At 27.9% G+C, this 17,908-nt stretch overlaps 1 protein-coding gene across 1 annotated transcript in view; it reads left to right on the top strand.

The window, feature by feature from the left end:
- LOC131570579 (sucrase-isomaltase, intestinal-like) overlaps nt 1-17,908 on the top strand; it is a 151,443-nt gene that overhangs the window by 32,981 nt on the left and 100,554 nt on the right. The window contains exons 14-18 of the mRNA XM_058822943.1: nt 796-895; nt 5,342-5,454; nt 5,905-6,030; nt 9,388-9,519; nt 15,721-15,840. Of these exons, the coding sequence (XP_058678926.1) occupies nt 796-895; nt 5,342-5,454; nt 5,905-6,030; nt 9,388-9,519; nt 15,721-15,840 (591 nt within the window). The remainder of the gene's footprint in view (nt 1-795; nt 896-5,341; nt 5,455-5,904; nt 6,031-9,387; nt 9,520-15,720; nt 15,841-17,908) is intronic.

Genomic DNA, 17,908 nt, shown 5'->3' with positions numbered 1-17,908 from the left:
ACCCAAATTTCTACTGAAATTTACACAAAATTCAACGAAATATATATTATACAATATATAATATATAATATATAATATATAATATATAATATATAATATATAATATATAACATATAACATATAACATATAACATATAACATATATTATATATTATATATTATATATTATATATTATATATTACATAATATATAATATATATTATACAATATATAATATATAATATATAATATATAATATATAATATATATTATATAATATATAATATATAATACATAATATATATTATATAATATATAACATATAACATAATATATAATATATAATACATAATACATAATATAAAATATATATTATGTAATATAAAAATATATAATATATAATATATAATATATAATATATAATATATAATATATAATATATAATATATAATATATAATATATAATATATAATATATGTTATATATTATATATTATGTATTATGTATTATATATTATGTGTTATGTATTATATATTATGTATTATATAGGACAAAATTTTTACAATTTCCCCCCAAATTTTAGGGGGATTTTTCTACTATTTTCCCCAAAGTTTTTTTTGGGGGATAAAATCCCAAATTCTCCCTTTCAGCTAATTTCAACCCATTGAAAACATCAAAAATCTCAGCCAAAAAAATCAAAATATTTTCCTTTAAATTGTTTCTTTTAACGAGTTTATCATTTTGTGGTGAATTTTTTCGATGTTAATTCTTAATTAATTTATAAATATTTTAATTTTTTCACTTTTTTTTGGCAGGAAGGGCAGAACCTGGCTGGAGTTCACCCATTTCTGATGTGTTTGGAGGACACGTCCGGAGCCTCCCTGGGCATTTTCCTGCTCAACAGCAACGCCATGGGTGAGGGAATTTATTATAATTTATTAAAATTTATTAAAATTCAATTTATTCCAAAAAATCCCTGCTCAACAGCAACGCCATGGGTGAGGGAATTTATTAAAATTTATTAAAATTCAATTTATTCCAAAAAATCCGTGCTCAACAGCAACGCCAAGGGTGAGGAAATTTATTAAAATTCAATTTATTCCGAAAAATTCAATTTATTCCAAAAGATCCCTGCTCAACAGCAATGCCATGGGTGAGGGCATTTATTAAAATTTATTAAAATTTATTAAATTTTTTTAAAATTCAATTTATTCCGAAAAATCCCTGCTCAACAGCAACGCCATGGGTGAGGAAATTTATTAAAATTTATTTAAATTTATTAAATTTATTAAAATTTATTAAAATTCAATTTATTCCAAAAAATTCCTGCTCAACAGCAACGCCATGGGTGAGGAAATTTATTAAAATTCAATTTATTCCGAAAAATTCAATTTATTCCAAAAGATCCCCGCTCAACAGCAATGCCATGGGTGAGGGAATTTATTAAAATTTATTAAAATTTATTAAATTTTATTAAAATTCAATTTATTCCGAAAAATCCCTGCTCAACAGCAACGCCATGGGTGAGGGAATTTATTAAAATTTATTAAAATTTATTAAAATTTATTAAAATTCAATTTATTCCAAAAAATTCAATTTATTCTGAAAAATTCAATTTATTCCAAAAAATTCAATTTATTCCAAAAAATTCCATTTATTCAAAAAAATTCCATTAATTCTGAAAAATTCAATTTATTCTGAAAAATTCCATTTATTCAAAAAAATTCAATTTATTCCGAAAAATTCAATTTATTCCAAAAAATTCAATTTATTCCGAAAAATCCCTGCTCAACAGCAACGCCATGGGTGAGGAAATTTAATGAAATTTATTAAAATACAATTTATTCCGAAAAATTCCATTTATTCCGAAAAATTCCATTTATTCCGAAAAATTAAATTTGGGTGAATTTTGGGGTAAATTTGGGATAAACTTGACCAGGTTTTGGGGACATTTTTGTGGATTTTTACATAAATTTCACTGAATTTTGTGTAAATTTCAGTAGAAATTTGGGTGAATTTTGGGATGAATTTGACCAAATTTGGGGTACATTTTTGTGAATTTTTACATAAATTTCATTGAATTTTGTGTAAATTTCAGTAGAAATTTGGGTGAATTTTGGGATAAATTTGACCAGATTTTGGGGATATTTTTGTGGATTTTTGTGTAAATTTCGTTGAATTTTGTGTAAATTTCAGTAGAAATTTGGGTGAATTTTGGGATAAACTTGACCGGATTTTGGGTACATTTTTGTCAATTTTTACATAAATTACTTTGAATTTTGTTTAAAATTCAGTGGGATTTGGTGAATTTTGGGTGAATTTTGGGATAAATTTGACCAGATTTTGGGTAAATTTTTGTTGATTTTTACATAAATTTCAGTAGAAATTAGGGTGAATTTTGGGAGAAACTTGACCAGATTTTGGGTACATTTTTGTGGATTTTTGCGCAAATTTCGTTGAATTTTGTGTAAATTTCAGTAGAAATTTGGGTGAATTTTGGGATGAATTTGACCAAATTTTGGGTACATTTTTGTGAATTTTTACATAAATTTCACTGAATTTTGTGTAAACTTCAGTAGAAATTTGGGTGAATTTTGGGATAAACTTGACCAGATTTTGGGTAAATTTTTGTTGATTTTTACATAAATTTCAGTAGAAATTTGGGTGAATTTTGGGATAAATTTGACCTGATTTTGGGCACATTTTGGTGGATTTTGGTGCAAATTTTGTTGAATTTTGCGTAAATTCAGTAGGATTTGGTTTATTTTGGGTGAATTTTGGGATAAATTTGACCAGATTTTGGGTACATTTTTTTTTGATTTTTGTTTAAATTTCATTGAATTTTGTGTAAATGTCAGTAGAAATTTGGGTGAATTTTGGGGTAAATTTGGGATAAATTCAACCAGATTTTGGGTACATTTTTGTGAATTTTTACATAAATTTCACTGAATTTTGTTTAAATTTAGTGGGATTTGGTGAATTTTGGGTGAATTTTGGGATAAATTTGGGATAAACTTGACCGGATTTTGGGGACATTTTTGTGAATTTTTACATAAATTTCACTGAATTTTGTGTAAATTTCAGTAGAATTTTGGGTGAATTTTGGGAGAAACTTGACCAGATTTTGGATACATTTTTGTGGATTTTTGCGCAAATTTTGTTGAATTTTGTGAAAATTTCAGTAGAAATTTGGGTGAATTTTGGGATGAATTTGACCAAATTTTGGGTACATTTTTGTGGATTTTTACATAAATTTCACTGAATTTTGTGTAAATTTCAGTAGAAGTTTGGGTGAATTTTGGGATAAACTTGACCAGATTTTGGGTAAATTTTTGTTTATTTTTACATAAATTTCAGTAGAAATTTGGGTGAATTTTGGGATGAATTTGAGCTGATTTTGGGTACATTTTTGTGAATTTTTACATAAATTTCATTGAATTTTGTGTAAACTTCAGTAGAAATTTGGGTGAATTTTGGGGTAAATTTGGGATGAACTTGACCAGATTTTGGATACATTTTTGTGGATTTTTGCGCAAATTTCATTGAATTTTGTGTAAACTTCAGTAGAAATTTGGGTGAATTTTGGGATAAACTTGACCAGATTTTGCGTAAATTTTTGTTGATTTTTACATAAATTTCAGTAGAAATTTGGGTGAATTTTGGGATAAATTTGACCTGATTTTGGGCACATTTTGGTGGATTTTCGTGCAAATTTTGTTGAATTTTGCGTAAATTCAGTAGGATTTGGTTTATTTTGGGTGAATTTTGGGATAAATTTGACCAGATTTTGGGTACTTTTTTTTTTTATTTTTGTGTAAATTTCATTGAATTTTGTGTAAATGTCAGTAGAAATTTTGGGTGAATTTTGGGGTAAATTTGGGATAAATTCAACCAGATTTTGGGTACATTTTTGTGAATTTTTACATAAATTTCACTGAATTTTGTTTAAATTCAGTGGGATTTGCTGAATTTTGGGTGAATTTTGGGATAAATTTGGGATAAACTTGACCGGATTTTGGGGACATTTTTGTGAATTTTTACATAAATTTCACTGAATTTTGTGTAAATTTCAGTAGAATTTTGGGTGAATTTTGGGAGAAACTTGACCAGATTTTGGGTACATTTTTGTGGATTTTTGCGCAAATTTCGTTGAATTTTGTGTAAACTTCAGTAGAAATTTGGGTGAATTTTGGGATGAATTTGACCAAATTTTGGGTACATTTTTGTGGATTTTTACATAAATTTCACTGAATTTTGTGTAAATTTCAGTAGAAGTTTGGGTGAATTTTGGGATAAACTTGACCAGATTTTGGGTAGATTTTTGTGGATTTTTGTGCAAATTTCAGTAGAAATTTGGGTGAATTTTGGGTTAAATTTGACCGGATTTTCGGTACATTTTTGTGGAGTTTGGTGAAAATTTCGTTGAATTTTGTGTAAATTTCAGTAGAAATTTGGGTGAATTTTGGGGTAAATTTGGGATAAAGTTGACCAGATTTTGGGAACATTTTTGCGGATTTTTGTGCAAGTTTCACTGAATTTTGTTTAAATTTCAGTAGAAATTTGGGTGAATTTGGGGATAAATTTGGGATAAATTTGACCAGATTTTGGGTACATTTTGGTGGATTTTTACATAAATTTCAGTAGAAATTTGGGTGAATTTTGGGATAAACTTGACCAGATTTTGTGTAATTTTTTGCGGCTTTTTATGCAAATTCCCTTGAATTTTGCGGAATTCATCGGGATTTGTTGAATTTGGGTGAATTTCCCGTTTTTGGCCGCAGAGCTGTCGCTGAGCCTGAAACTTGACCAGATTTTGGGGACATTTTTGCAGATTTTTGTGCAAATTTCGTTGAATTTTGTGTAAATTTCAGTAGAAATTTGGGTGAATTTCGGGATAAACTTGACCAGATTTTGGGTACATTTTTACGGCTTTTTATGCAAATCCCATTGAATTTTTTGTAAATTCATCGGGCTTTGTTGAATTTTGGGTGAATTTTGGGATAAATTTGACCAGATTTTGGGTAAATTTTTGTTGATTTTTACATAAATTTCAGTAGAATTTCGGATGAATTTTGGGATAAATTTGACCGGATTTTGGTAGAAATTTCATTGAATTTTGTGTAAATTTCAGTAGAAATTTGGGTGAATTTTGGGATAAATTTGGGATAAACTTGACCGGATTTTGGGTAAATTTTTGTTGATTTTTACGTAAGTTTCAGTAGAATTTTGGGTGAATTTTGGGGCAAATTTGACCAGATTTTGGGTACATTTTTGCAGTTTTTTATGCAAATTACGTTGAATTTTGCGGAATTCATGGGGCTCTGTTGAATTTGGGGTGAATTTCGCCGTTTTTGGCCGCAGAGGTGTCGCTGAGCCCGGCGCCGGCGCTGACGCTTCGCTCCATCGGGGGAATCCTGGACCTGTTCCTGATCGTCGCCGACAGCCCCGAGCAACTGCTGCGGGAACACGCCCAGGTTTGGGGTGAAATCCGTGAATTTTGGGCAATTTGGGGTGCTTTGGGTGGAAATCCCAATTTTGGGGTGAAATTTGGAGATTTTGGGGTGAAATTTGGGGATTTTTGGGCTGAAATCCGTGAATTTTGGGAGTTTTTTGGGATGAAGTCCAAGCACTTTGAGGGGGAAATTCCCAGGATTTTGGGCAATTTGGGATTGGGGTGAAAATTCTCGAATTTTGTGGCCGAAATTCAAAAATTTTGGGGTTGAAAACTGGGAATTTTGGGGACAAATTTCTGGGATTTTGAGCAATTTGGGATTGGGGTTGAAATCCCCATTTTTGGGGTGAAATTCGAGAATTTTGGGGTGAAATTTGATAATTTTGGGGTGGGATTTCAGATTTTTGGGGTGAATTTCAGATTTTTGGGGTGAATTTCAGATTTTTGGGGTGAATTTCGGGTTCCGTTCCAGCTGGTGGGGCTGCCGGCGCTGCCGCCATTTTGGGCGCTCGGCTTCCAGCTCAGCCACAGCAGCTACGGAAGCCTGGAGGAGGCCAAAAAGGTCCTGGAGAGGAACCGCGCAGCCGGCCTGCCCCTCGTGAGTCGCCAATTAGCGCTGACGCTTCGTTAACTGCCTTAATTAAATTAAATTCATTTCTTTTGAGGTTTAGTTTTAGTTTTAATTTTATTTTTCCCTTTTGTGTTCAATTTTATGTCCATTTCTTTGTCTATTTGTGTTTTTGGATTTCCATTAGTTTCTATTTGTAAATTTCCATTTTAATTTTATTTCTATTTTTATTGCTATTTCGTTGGTCTGATTATTTTCTATTTTAAAAGTTTTGGTTTCCATTTTCATTCTATTTCTACTTTTTAAATTTCCATTCGATTGCTGTTTTTATGCCTATTTTTATTTCTGTCCATTTTTGTTTCCATTTTTATTTCTATTTTGGTTTCCATTCTTATTTCTATTTATTTTTGGTGTTTTTTAGAATCATATTACCTTAGATTACAATACATTAATGTAATGTAATGTAATATAATATAATTAATATAATATAATCAATGAAATATCCTATAATGTAATGTAATGTAATATAATATAATATAATATAATAAATATTATATCATACAACATATATCATATATCATATCATGTAATGTAATGTCATATAAAATAATATGATGTAATATGAAATGTAATATAATATAACATAATGTAATAATACAATATGATATGATATGACATGATATGATATATGATATAATACAATATAACGTAATGTAATATAATGTAATAAATATCATATATAATATAATGTAATGTAATATAATGTAATGTAATGTGATATAATGTAATATAATATAATATAATATAATATAATTAAATTAATATTATATCATATAACATATATCATATATCATATCATGTAATGTAATGTCATGTAAAATAATATGATGTAATATAATATGAAATGTAATATAATATAACATAATATAATAATACAATATGATATGATATGATATGACATGATATGATATGTGATATAATACAATATAATGTAATGTAATATAATGTAATAAATATAATATATAATATAATGTAATGTAATATAATGTAATGTAATGTGATATAATGTAATATAATATAATATAATATAATGTAATATAATATAATATAATTAATATTATATCATATAACATATATCATATATCATATCATGTAATGTAATGTCATATAAAATAATATGATGTAATATAATATGAAATGTAATATAATATAACATAATATAATAATACAATATGATATGATATGATATGACATGATATGATATATGATATAATACAATATAACGTAATGTAATATAATGTAATAAATATAATATATAATATAATGTAATGTAATGTGATATAATGTAATATAATATAATATAATATAATATAATTAATATTATATCATATAACATATATCATATATCATATCATGTAATGTAATGTCATATAAAATAATATGATGTAATATAATATGAAATGTAATATAACATAATATAATAATACAATATGATATGATATGATATGACATGATATGATATATGATATAATACAATATAACGTAATGTAATATAATGTAATAAATATAATATATAATATAATGTAATGTAATATAATGTAATGTAATATAATGTAATGTAATGTGATATAATATAATATAATATAATATAATTAATATTATATCATATAACATATATCATATCATGTAATGTAATGTCATATAAAATAATATGATGAAATATAATATGAAATGTAATATAATATAACATAATATAATAACACAATATGATATGATATGACATGATATGATATATGATATAATACAATATAACGTAATGTAATATAATGTAATAAATATAATATATAATATAATGTAATGTAATATAATGTAATGTAATGTGATATAATATAATATAATTAATATTATATCATATAACATATATCATATATCATATCATGTAATGTAATGTCATATAAAATAATATGATGTAATATAATATGAAATGTAATATAATATAACATAATATAATAATACAATATGATATGATATATGACATGATATGATATATGATGTAATACAATATAACGTAATGTAATATAATGTAATAAATATAATATATAATATAATGTAATGTAATGTAATGTAATGTAATGTGATATAATGTAATATAATATAATATAATACAATATAATATAATATATAATATGATATAATGTAATATAATACAATATAATGTTATGTAATGTCATGTAATGTAAAATAATTTAATTACTATAGTATCATATATCATATAATGTAATGTAATGTAATGTAATGAATATAATATAATATGATATGATATGACAAGATATATATAATATAATATAATGTCGTATAATGTCATATAATGTCATATAATGTCATGTCATATAATGTCATATAATGTAATATAATATAATATAATATAATATAACATAACATAGCACAGCATAACATGTAATGTATAATATAATATAATGTAATATAATATAATGAATATCATATTATGTAGTGTAATGTAATATAATGTAATGTAATGTAACGTAATGTAGTATAGTACAATGTAATGTTATATTACATTACAATACAATGCATTACAATGAAATAATAAATCATATTCAAATGCATTAATTATTGGTAATTGTTAAATTAATTCTTAATTATTCCCAATTATTTCTCTATATTAATTTCCTAAATATTGTATTATATTATATTACATTACATTATATTATATTATGTTATATTATATTGTATTATATTACATTATATTTTATTACACTACATTACATTACGTTATATTCCATGACATTGTATTATATTATATTATATTATATTATATTATATTATATTATTACATTACATTGTATCATATCACATTACATGAGAATAATTACATTACATAATTATAAAATTTATGAAAGTACTTAACAATGCAATAACTATTAGTTGATAATTAATTAATTAAAAATTAATTATCCCAAATTGATACCCCTTTTAATAATTTCTTTATTATAGTACATTCCAATATACCGTGCTGCACCACATTACACTCTATTACATTTTTATTTTTTATTTCCTTGTTAAAATTATTTACTAAAACCATTTAAACAATCCATGAATTCTCATTAATCAATTAACCCAAATGACTTTAATTATTGTTAATTCCCCCAACTCCCACCTCCCACCAAAAACCCTCCGCCAAAACCCAAATCCCTTTTCCCAAAATCCCAATTTTTAACCAAAATCCCCATTCTTAATCCAAATTTTCACCCCAAAATCCCCATTTTTCACCCCAAAAATCCCCACATTTTTCCCCAAAATCCCCCTTTTTTTTTTTTTTCCCAAAATCTCCATAATTTCACCCAAATTTTGTTTTTTTTCCCGCAGGACGCGCTGGTTCTGGGCACCGAGGCCATGGACGGGCACCGCGACTTCACCATCGACCCGCGGAGCTTCCGGAACCTTCCGGGGCTGCGCCAGGAGCTGGCGGCCGAGGGGCGGAGGCTGATCCTCACTCTGGTCGGCAATTTTGGGAAAAAAAACAAAATTTTGGCATTTTTCCATTCAAAAAATTCCAATTTTTTTCCCACTAATAATAGCGAAAAAAAAATCAAAATTTTGGCATTTTTCATTCAAAAAATTCCGATTTTTGCCGGTTTTTTCCCTCAAATAATAGCGAAGAAAAATAAAAAAAAAAAATCTCAAAATTTTGGCATTTTTCCATTCAAAAAATTCCAATTTTTTTCCCACTAATAATAGCGAAAAAAAAATCAAAATTTTGGCATTTTCCATTCAAAAAATTCCAATTTCTTTCCCACAAATAATAGCGAAAAAAATCTCAAAATTTTGGCATTTTTCCATTCAAAAAATTCCAATTTTTTTCCCACAAATAATAACGAAAAAAAAAAAATTCTCAAAATTTTGGCATTTTTCCATTCAAAAAATTCCGATTTTTTTCCCACTAATAATAGCGAAAAAAATAAAAAAATCAAAATTTTGGCATTTTTCCATTCAAAAAATTCCAATTTTTTTCCCACAAATAATAGCGAAAAAAATCTCAAAATTTTGGCATTTTTCATTCAAAAAATTCCGATTTTTGCCGGTTTTTTCCCTCAAATAATAGCGAAGAAAAATAAGAAAAAAAATCTCAAAATTTTGGCATTTTTCCATTCAAAAAATTCCAATTTTTTTCCCACTAATAATACCGAAAAAAAAAAAAAAAATTTTCCATTCAAAAAATTCCAATTTTTGGCGTTTTTTTCCCTCAAATAATAGCGAAGAAAAATAAGAAAAAAAATCTCAAAATTTTGGCATTTTTCCATTCAAAAATGTCCAATTTTTTCCCACTAATAATAGCGGAAAAAAAAATCAAAATTTTGGCATTTTCCATTCAAAAAATTCCAATTTTTTTCCCAGAAATAATAGCGAAAAAAATCTCAAAATTTTGGCATTTTTCCATTCAAAAAATTCCGATTTTTGCCGGTTTTTTCCCTCAAATAATAGCGAAGAAAAATAAAAAAAGAATCTCAAAATTTTGGCATTTTTCCATTCAAAAAATTCCAATTTTTTCCCACAAATAATAGCGAAAAAAAAAAAACCTCAAAATTTTGGCATTTTTCCATTCAAAAAATTCCAATTTTTTCCCCACAAATAATAACGAAAAAAAAAAAATTCTCAAAATTTTGGCATTTTTCCATTCAAAAAATTCCGATTTTTTTCCCACTAATAATAGCGAAAAAAATAAAAAAATCAAAATTTTGGCATTTTTCCATTCAAAAAATTCCAATTTTTTTCCCACTAATAATAGCGAAAAAAAAATCAAAATTTTGGCATTTTCCATTCAAAAAATTCCAAATTTTTTCCCACAAATAATAGCGAAAAAAATCTCAAAATTTTGGCATTTTTCCATTCAAAAAATTCCAATTTTTTTCCCACAAATAATAACGAAAAAAAAAAAATTCTCAAAATTTTGGCATTTTTCCATTCAAAAAATTCCGATTTTTTTCCCACTAATAATAGCGAAAAAAATAAAAAAATCAAAATTTTGGCATTTTTCCATTCAAAAAATTCCAATTTTTTTCCCACTAATAATAGCGAAAAAAAAATCAAAATTTTGGCATTTTTCATTCAAAAAATTCCGATTTTTGCCGGTTTTTTTCCTCAAATAATAGCGAAGAAAAATAAAAAAAAAAAATCTCAAAATTTTGGCATTTTTCCATTCAAAAAATTCCAATTTTTTTCCCACTAATAATAGCGAAAAAAAAATCAAAATTTTGGCATTTTCCATTCAAAAAATTCCAATTTCTTTCCCACAAATAATAGCGAAAAAAATCTCAAAATTTTGGCATTTTTCCATTCAAAAAATTCCAATTTTTTTCCCACAAATAATAACGAAAAAAAAAAAATTCTCAAAATTTTGGCATTTTTCCATTCAAAAAATTCCGATTTTTTTCCCACTAATAATAGCGAAAAAAATAAAAAAATCAAAATTTTGGCATTTTTCCATTCAAAAAATTCCAATTTTTTTCCCACAAATAATAGCGAAAAAAATCTCAAAATTTTGGCATTTTTCATTCAAAAAATTCCGATTTTTGCCGGTTTTTTCCCTCAAATAATAGCGAAGAAAAATAAGAAAAAAAATCTCAAAATTTTGGCATTTTTCCATTCAAAAAATTCCAATTTTTTTCCCACTAATAATACCGAAAAAAAAAAAAAAATTTTCCATTCAAAAAATTCCAATTTTTGGCGTTTTTTTCCCTCAAATAATAGCGAAGAAAAATAAGAAAAAAAATCTCAAAATTTTGGCATTTTTCCATTCAAAAATGTCCAATTTTTTCCCACTAATAATAGCGGAAAAAAAAATCAAAATTTTGGCATTTTCCATTCAAAAAATTCCAATTTTTTTCCCAGAAATAATAGCGAAAAAAATCTCAAAATTTTGGCATTTTTCCATTCAAAAAATTCCGATTTTTGCCGGTTTTTTCCCTCAAATAATAGCGAAGAAAAATAAAAAAAGAATCTCAAAATTTTGGCATTTTTCCATTCAAAAAATTCCAATTTTTTCCCACAAATAATAGCGAAAAAAAAAAAACCTCAAAATTTTGGCATTTTTCCATTCAAAAAATTCCAATTTTTTCCCCACAAATAATAACGAAAAAAAAAAAATTCTCAAAATTTTGGCATTTTTCCATTCAAAAAATTCCGATTTTTTTCCCACAAATAATAGCGAAAAAAATAAAAAAATCAAAATTTTGGCATTTTTCCATTCAAAAAATTCCAATTTTTTTCCCACTAATAATAGCGAAAAAAAAATCAAAATTTTGGCATTTTCCATTCAAAAAATTCCAAATTTTTTCCCACAAATAATAGCGAAAAAAATCTCAAAATTTTGGCATTTTTCCATTCAAAAAATTCCAATTTTTTTCCCACAAATAATAACGAAAAAAAAAAAATTCTCAAAATTTTGGCATTTTTCCATTCAAAAAATTCCGATTTTTTTCCCACTAATAATAGCGAAAAAAATAAAAAAATCAAAATTTTGGCATTTTTCCATTCAAAAAATTCCAATTTTTTTCCCACTAATAATAGCGAAAAAAAAATCAAAATTTTGGCATTTTTCATTCAAAAAATTCCGATTTTTGCCGGTTTTTTCCCTCAAATAATAGTGAAGAAAAATAAGAAAAAAAATCTCAAAATTTTGGCATTTTTCCATTCAAAAAATTCCAATTTTTGGCGTTTTTTTCCCTCAAATAATAGCGAAGAAAAATAAGAAAAAAAATCTCAAAATTTTGGCATTTTTCCATTCAAATAAATTCCAATTTTTGCCTTTTTTTCTCTCAAATAATAAGGGAAAAAAAAATCTCAAAATTTTGGCATTTTTCCATTCTAAAAATTCCAATTTTTTTCCCACAAATAATAGCGAAAAAAATCTCAAAATTTTGGCATTTTTCATTCAAAAAATTCCGATTTTTGCCGGTTTTTTCCCTCAAATAATAGCGAAGAAAAATAAGAAAAAAAATCTCAAAATTTTGGCATTTTTCCATTCAAAAAATTCCAATTTTTTTCCCACTAATAATAGAGAAAAAAAAAAAAAACTCAAAATTTTGGCATTTTTCCATTCAAAAAATTCCAATTTTTTTCCCACAAATAATAGCGAAAAAAAAAAAATTTTGGCATTTTTCCATTCAAAAAATTCAAATTTTTTTTCCCAGAAATAATAGCGGGGAAAAAAAAAAATCTCAAAATTTTGGCATTTTTCCATTCAAAAAATTCTAATTTTTTTCCCACAAATAATAGCCAAAAAAGAAAAAAATCAAAATTTTGGCATTTTTCCCCCACAAAAATGGTGAGGAAAAAAAAAATCCAAATTTTTCACTTTTTTTCCCGCCCCCAACAATACAGAAAAAAAATTCTAAAATTTGGGAAAAATAGGAAAAAATCCCAAATTTCCACATTTTTTTGGAAAGAAAATCCAATTTTTTTGCATTTTTTCCTCGAAAAATTGTGAAAAAATACAAATTTTTTGTATGTTTTTCCTCTAAACCCGGTGGAAAAAATCCCAAAATTTCCACATTTTCATCCCCAAAAACGGTGACAAAAAAATCCCAAATTTCCACTTTTTTTTGGAAAGAAAATCCAATTTTTTTGCATTTTTTCCTGGAAAAATTGTGAAAAAATACAAATTTTTTTGTGTGTTTTTCCTCTAAACCCGGTGGAAAAAATCCCAAATGTTGATATTTTTACCTCAAAAAATGGTGAAAAAAACCCTCAAAATTTGAACATTTTCCTCTTAAAAATGGTGGGAAAAAAATCCAAAATTTTGGCTTTTTTCCCCCAAAAATTGTGAAAAAATTCCAATATTTCTATGTTTTTGCCCCCAAAAACAATGAAAAAAATCCAAAATTTCTGCATTTCTCCCCCAAAAAATTGGTTTAGAAAAATCCCAAAAATTCTGACTTTTTCCTCAAAAAAAAGGGCAAAAAAATCTCAAATTTTCCATAATTCTGGTGAAAAAAATCCCAATTTTTCCATGTTTTTTCGTCAAAAAAGTGAAAAAAAAATCCAAAATTTTTCTTAACAAAGAGTGAAAAAATCCCAAAATTTCCACATTTTCACCCCCAAAAACGGGGACAAAAAAATCCCAAATTTCCACATTTTCCCTCAAAAAAATGTGAAAAAAAAATTCCAAAATTTTCAATTTTTTCCCACCAAAAAAGTGAAAAATTCCTTTTCCCTCCAAAAAATATGAAAAAAATTCAAAAATTTTTCAATTTTTTCCCCCCAAAACGGTGAAAAATTCCCAATTTGCAAGGTTGGAAAAATTTTGAATTTTTTGGGGAAAAAAATTGAAATTTTGGGGTTTTTCCACCAAATTTTGGGGAAAAATTGTGAAAATTGAGATTTTTTTTTTCACTTTTTTCTGGAAAAATTGGGGAATTTTGGGGGAATTTTTAAAATTTTCTGTGGTTAAAAAAATGGAGTTTTTTGAGGGAAAAAACCGCAGAAATTTGGGGATTTTTTTCACTTTTTTGGGCGTGAAAATATTGAATTTTTTTTTTTTGTATTTTCCCCTTTTTTTGGTGTTTAAAAATTGAAAATTCACGATTTTTTTTGAGGTAAAAAACCACAAAAATTTGGGGATTTTTTCACCTTTTTGGGCATGAAAATATTGAATTTTTTTTGGTATTTTCCCCTTTTTTTGGTGTTTAAAAAGTACAAAATTCGCAATTTTTTTAGGGAAAAACCACAAAAATTTGGGGATTTTTTCACCTTTTCAGACATGAAAATATTGAATTTTTTTTGTATTTTCCCCCTTTTTTTGGTGTTTAAAAATGCCAAAATTCGCGATTTTTTGAGGTAAAAAACCACAAAAATTTGGGGATTTTTTTCACCTTTTCAGACATGAAAATATTGAATTTTTTTTGTATTTTCCCCCTTTTTTTGGTGTTTAAAAAAGGCAAAATTCGCGATTATTTTGAGGTGAAAAACCACAAAAATTTGGGCATTTTTTCACCTTTTCAGGCATGAAAATGTTGAATTTTTTTTGTATTTTCCCCCTTTTTTTGGTGTTTAAAAATTACAAAATTCGCGATTTTTTTGAGGTGAAAAACCACAAAAATTTGGGGATTTTTTCACCTTTTCAGGCATGAAAATATTGAATTTTTTTTTGTATTTTCCCCCTTTTTTTCGTGTTTAAAAATGCCAAAATTCGCGATTTTTTTGAGGTAAAAAACCACAAAAATTTGGAGATTTTTTTCACCTTTTCAGACATGAAAATATTGAAATTTTTTTGTATTTTCCCCTTTTTTTGGTGTTTAAAAAACGCAAAATTCGCGATTATTTTGAGGTGAAAAACCACAAAAATTTGGGGATTTTTTTCACCTTTTCAGGCATGAAAATATTGAATTTTTTTTTGTATTTTCCCCTTTTTTTGCTGGTTAAAAATGGCAAAATTCGCGATTTTTTTGAGGTAAAAAGCACAAAAATTTGGGGTTTTTTTCACCTTTTTGCGTGAAAATATTGAATTTTTTTTGTATTTTCCCCTTTTTTTCATGTTTAAAAACCTCAAAATTCGCGATTTTTTCCACCATTTTTTCAGGACCGAAAATTTTAATTTTTTCTTTTTTTTTTTTTTTTTAATTTTTTTTGGATTCAAAATTTCGATTAAAAATTTTCAAAAGCGAAATTTGTGAATTTTTGTGGGATTTTTGTCGTTCCCAGGACGCCGCCATCGGGGAGGGGCCGCTGTCGGACGGGAGCGGCTACGGAACCTTCCGGAGAGGGAACCGGGCCGCGGTGTGGGTTAACGAGTCTGACGGGCTCACACCGCTAATTGGCCAGGTAATTAATGACTCATTAATCATTCATTAATCATTTATTAATGATTTATTCACTTGGGAGCCCCTACGGAACCTTCCGGAGAGGGAACCGGGCCGCGGTGTGGGTTAACGAGTCTGACGGGCTCACACCGCTAATTGGCCAGGTAATTAATGACTCATTAATCATTCATTAATCATTAATTAATGATTCATTAAGTCGGGAGCCCCTACGGAACCTTCCGGAGAGGGAACCGGGCTGCGGTGTGGGTTAACGAGTCCGACGGGCTCACACCGCTAATTGGGCAGGTAATTAATGACTCATTAATGAATTAATGAGCCCGACGGAGTCACCCTGCTAATTGGGCAGGTAATTAATGACTCATTAATCATTCATTAATCATTAATTAATGATTCATTAAGTCGGGAGCCCCTACGGAACCTTCCGGAGAGGGAGCCGGGCCGCGGTGTGGGTTAATGAGTCCGACGGGCTCACACCGCTAATTGGGCAGGTAATTAATGACTCATTAATGAATTAATGAGCCAGACGGAGTCACCCTGCTAATTGGGCAGGTAATAATTACTCATTAATGATTCATTAATGATTTATTGACTCGGGAGCCCCTACGGAACCTTCCGGAGAGGGAACCGGGCCGTGGTGTGGGTTAACGAGTCTGACGGGCTCACACCGCTAATTGGCCAGGTAATTAATGACTCATTCATGAATTAATGAGTCCGACGGGCTCACACCACTAATTGGCCAGGTAATCAATGATTTATTAATCATTAATTAATGATTGATTAAGTCGGGAGCCCCTACGGAACCTTCCGGAGAGGGAACCGGGCCGCGGTGTGGGTTAACGAGTCCGACGGGCTCACCCCGCTAATTGGCCAGGTAATTAATGACTCATTCATGAATTAATGAGTCCGACGGGCTCACCCCGCTGATTGGGCAGGTAATTAATGACTCATTAATGAATTAATGAGCCCGACGGGGTCACCCCGCTAATTGGGCAGGTAATTAATGACTCATTAATGAATTAATGAGCCCAACAGGCTCACCCCGCTAATTGGGCAGGTAATTAATGACTCATTAATGAATTAATGAGTCCGACGGGCTCACCCCGCTAATTGGGCAGGTAATTCATCATTAATTAATGAATTAATGACTTCTGGGGTCCAGTAGTGTCACCCCCTTAATTGGGCAGGTAAGTCATTAATTAATTAATTAACAAAGTAATGATCTTGGGGGGTCAACCAGCCTGACGGGGACACAACACTAATTGGGCAGGTAATTAATCATTAATTAATGAAATAATGAACTCAAGGAGGGGTTAATGAGTCGGACGGGGTCACCCCGCTAATTGAGTAGGTAATTAATCAATTAATTAGCTAATTAATGGTCTCAGGGAGGGGTTAACGAGTCCGACAGCATCACTTCATTAATTGGGCAGGTAATAATTAATTAATTAACGAATTAATGATCTCGGGGAGGGGTTAATGAGTCTGATGGTGTCACCTCACTAATTGGGCAGGTAATTAATCAATTAATTAACTAATTAATGACCTCTGGGGGCATTAACAAGTCTGATGGGGTCACCCCATTAATTGGGCAGGTAAGTCATTAATTAATTAACGAATTAATGATCTCTGGGGCGTTAATGAGTCCGATGGTGTCACTCCTTGAATTGGGCAGGTGAGTCATTAATTAATTAACAAATTAATGACCTCGGGGAGGGGTTAATGAGTCCGATGGTGTCACCCCCTTAATTGGGCAGGTGAGTCATTAATTAATTAAGTCATCCTTAAGGGATTGATTGCAGGAGAAATTAATTGCTCCTGGTGTTGATTGTGAAGGGGAAATAATAATTAATTGCATGATTAATTAATACCATTAACTAATCAATAATTAATTAATGCCATTATATTAAAAGGAATTGAATTACTACTATGATTAATATTATATTAATTATCGTTTATATTATTATTAATTATTTATAGTAATTTATTATATGCTAATACTGTATTAATTAATATTGTATTATATTTACAATTATTAGTATAATATTATATATTAATTAAACAGCATTAAA

Source organism: Ammospiza caudacuta, chromosome 36 (assembly GCF_027887145.1).
Source record: "Ammospiza caudacuta isolate bAmmCau1 chromosome 36, bAmmCau1.pri, whole genome shotgun sequence".
Classification (NCBI taxonomy): Eukaryota; Metazoa; Chordata; class Aves; order Passeriformes; family Passerellidae; genus Ammospiza; species Ammospiza caudacuta.
This window is presented reverse-complemented; position numbering and strand designations above follow the sequence as displayed.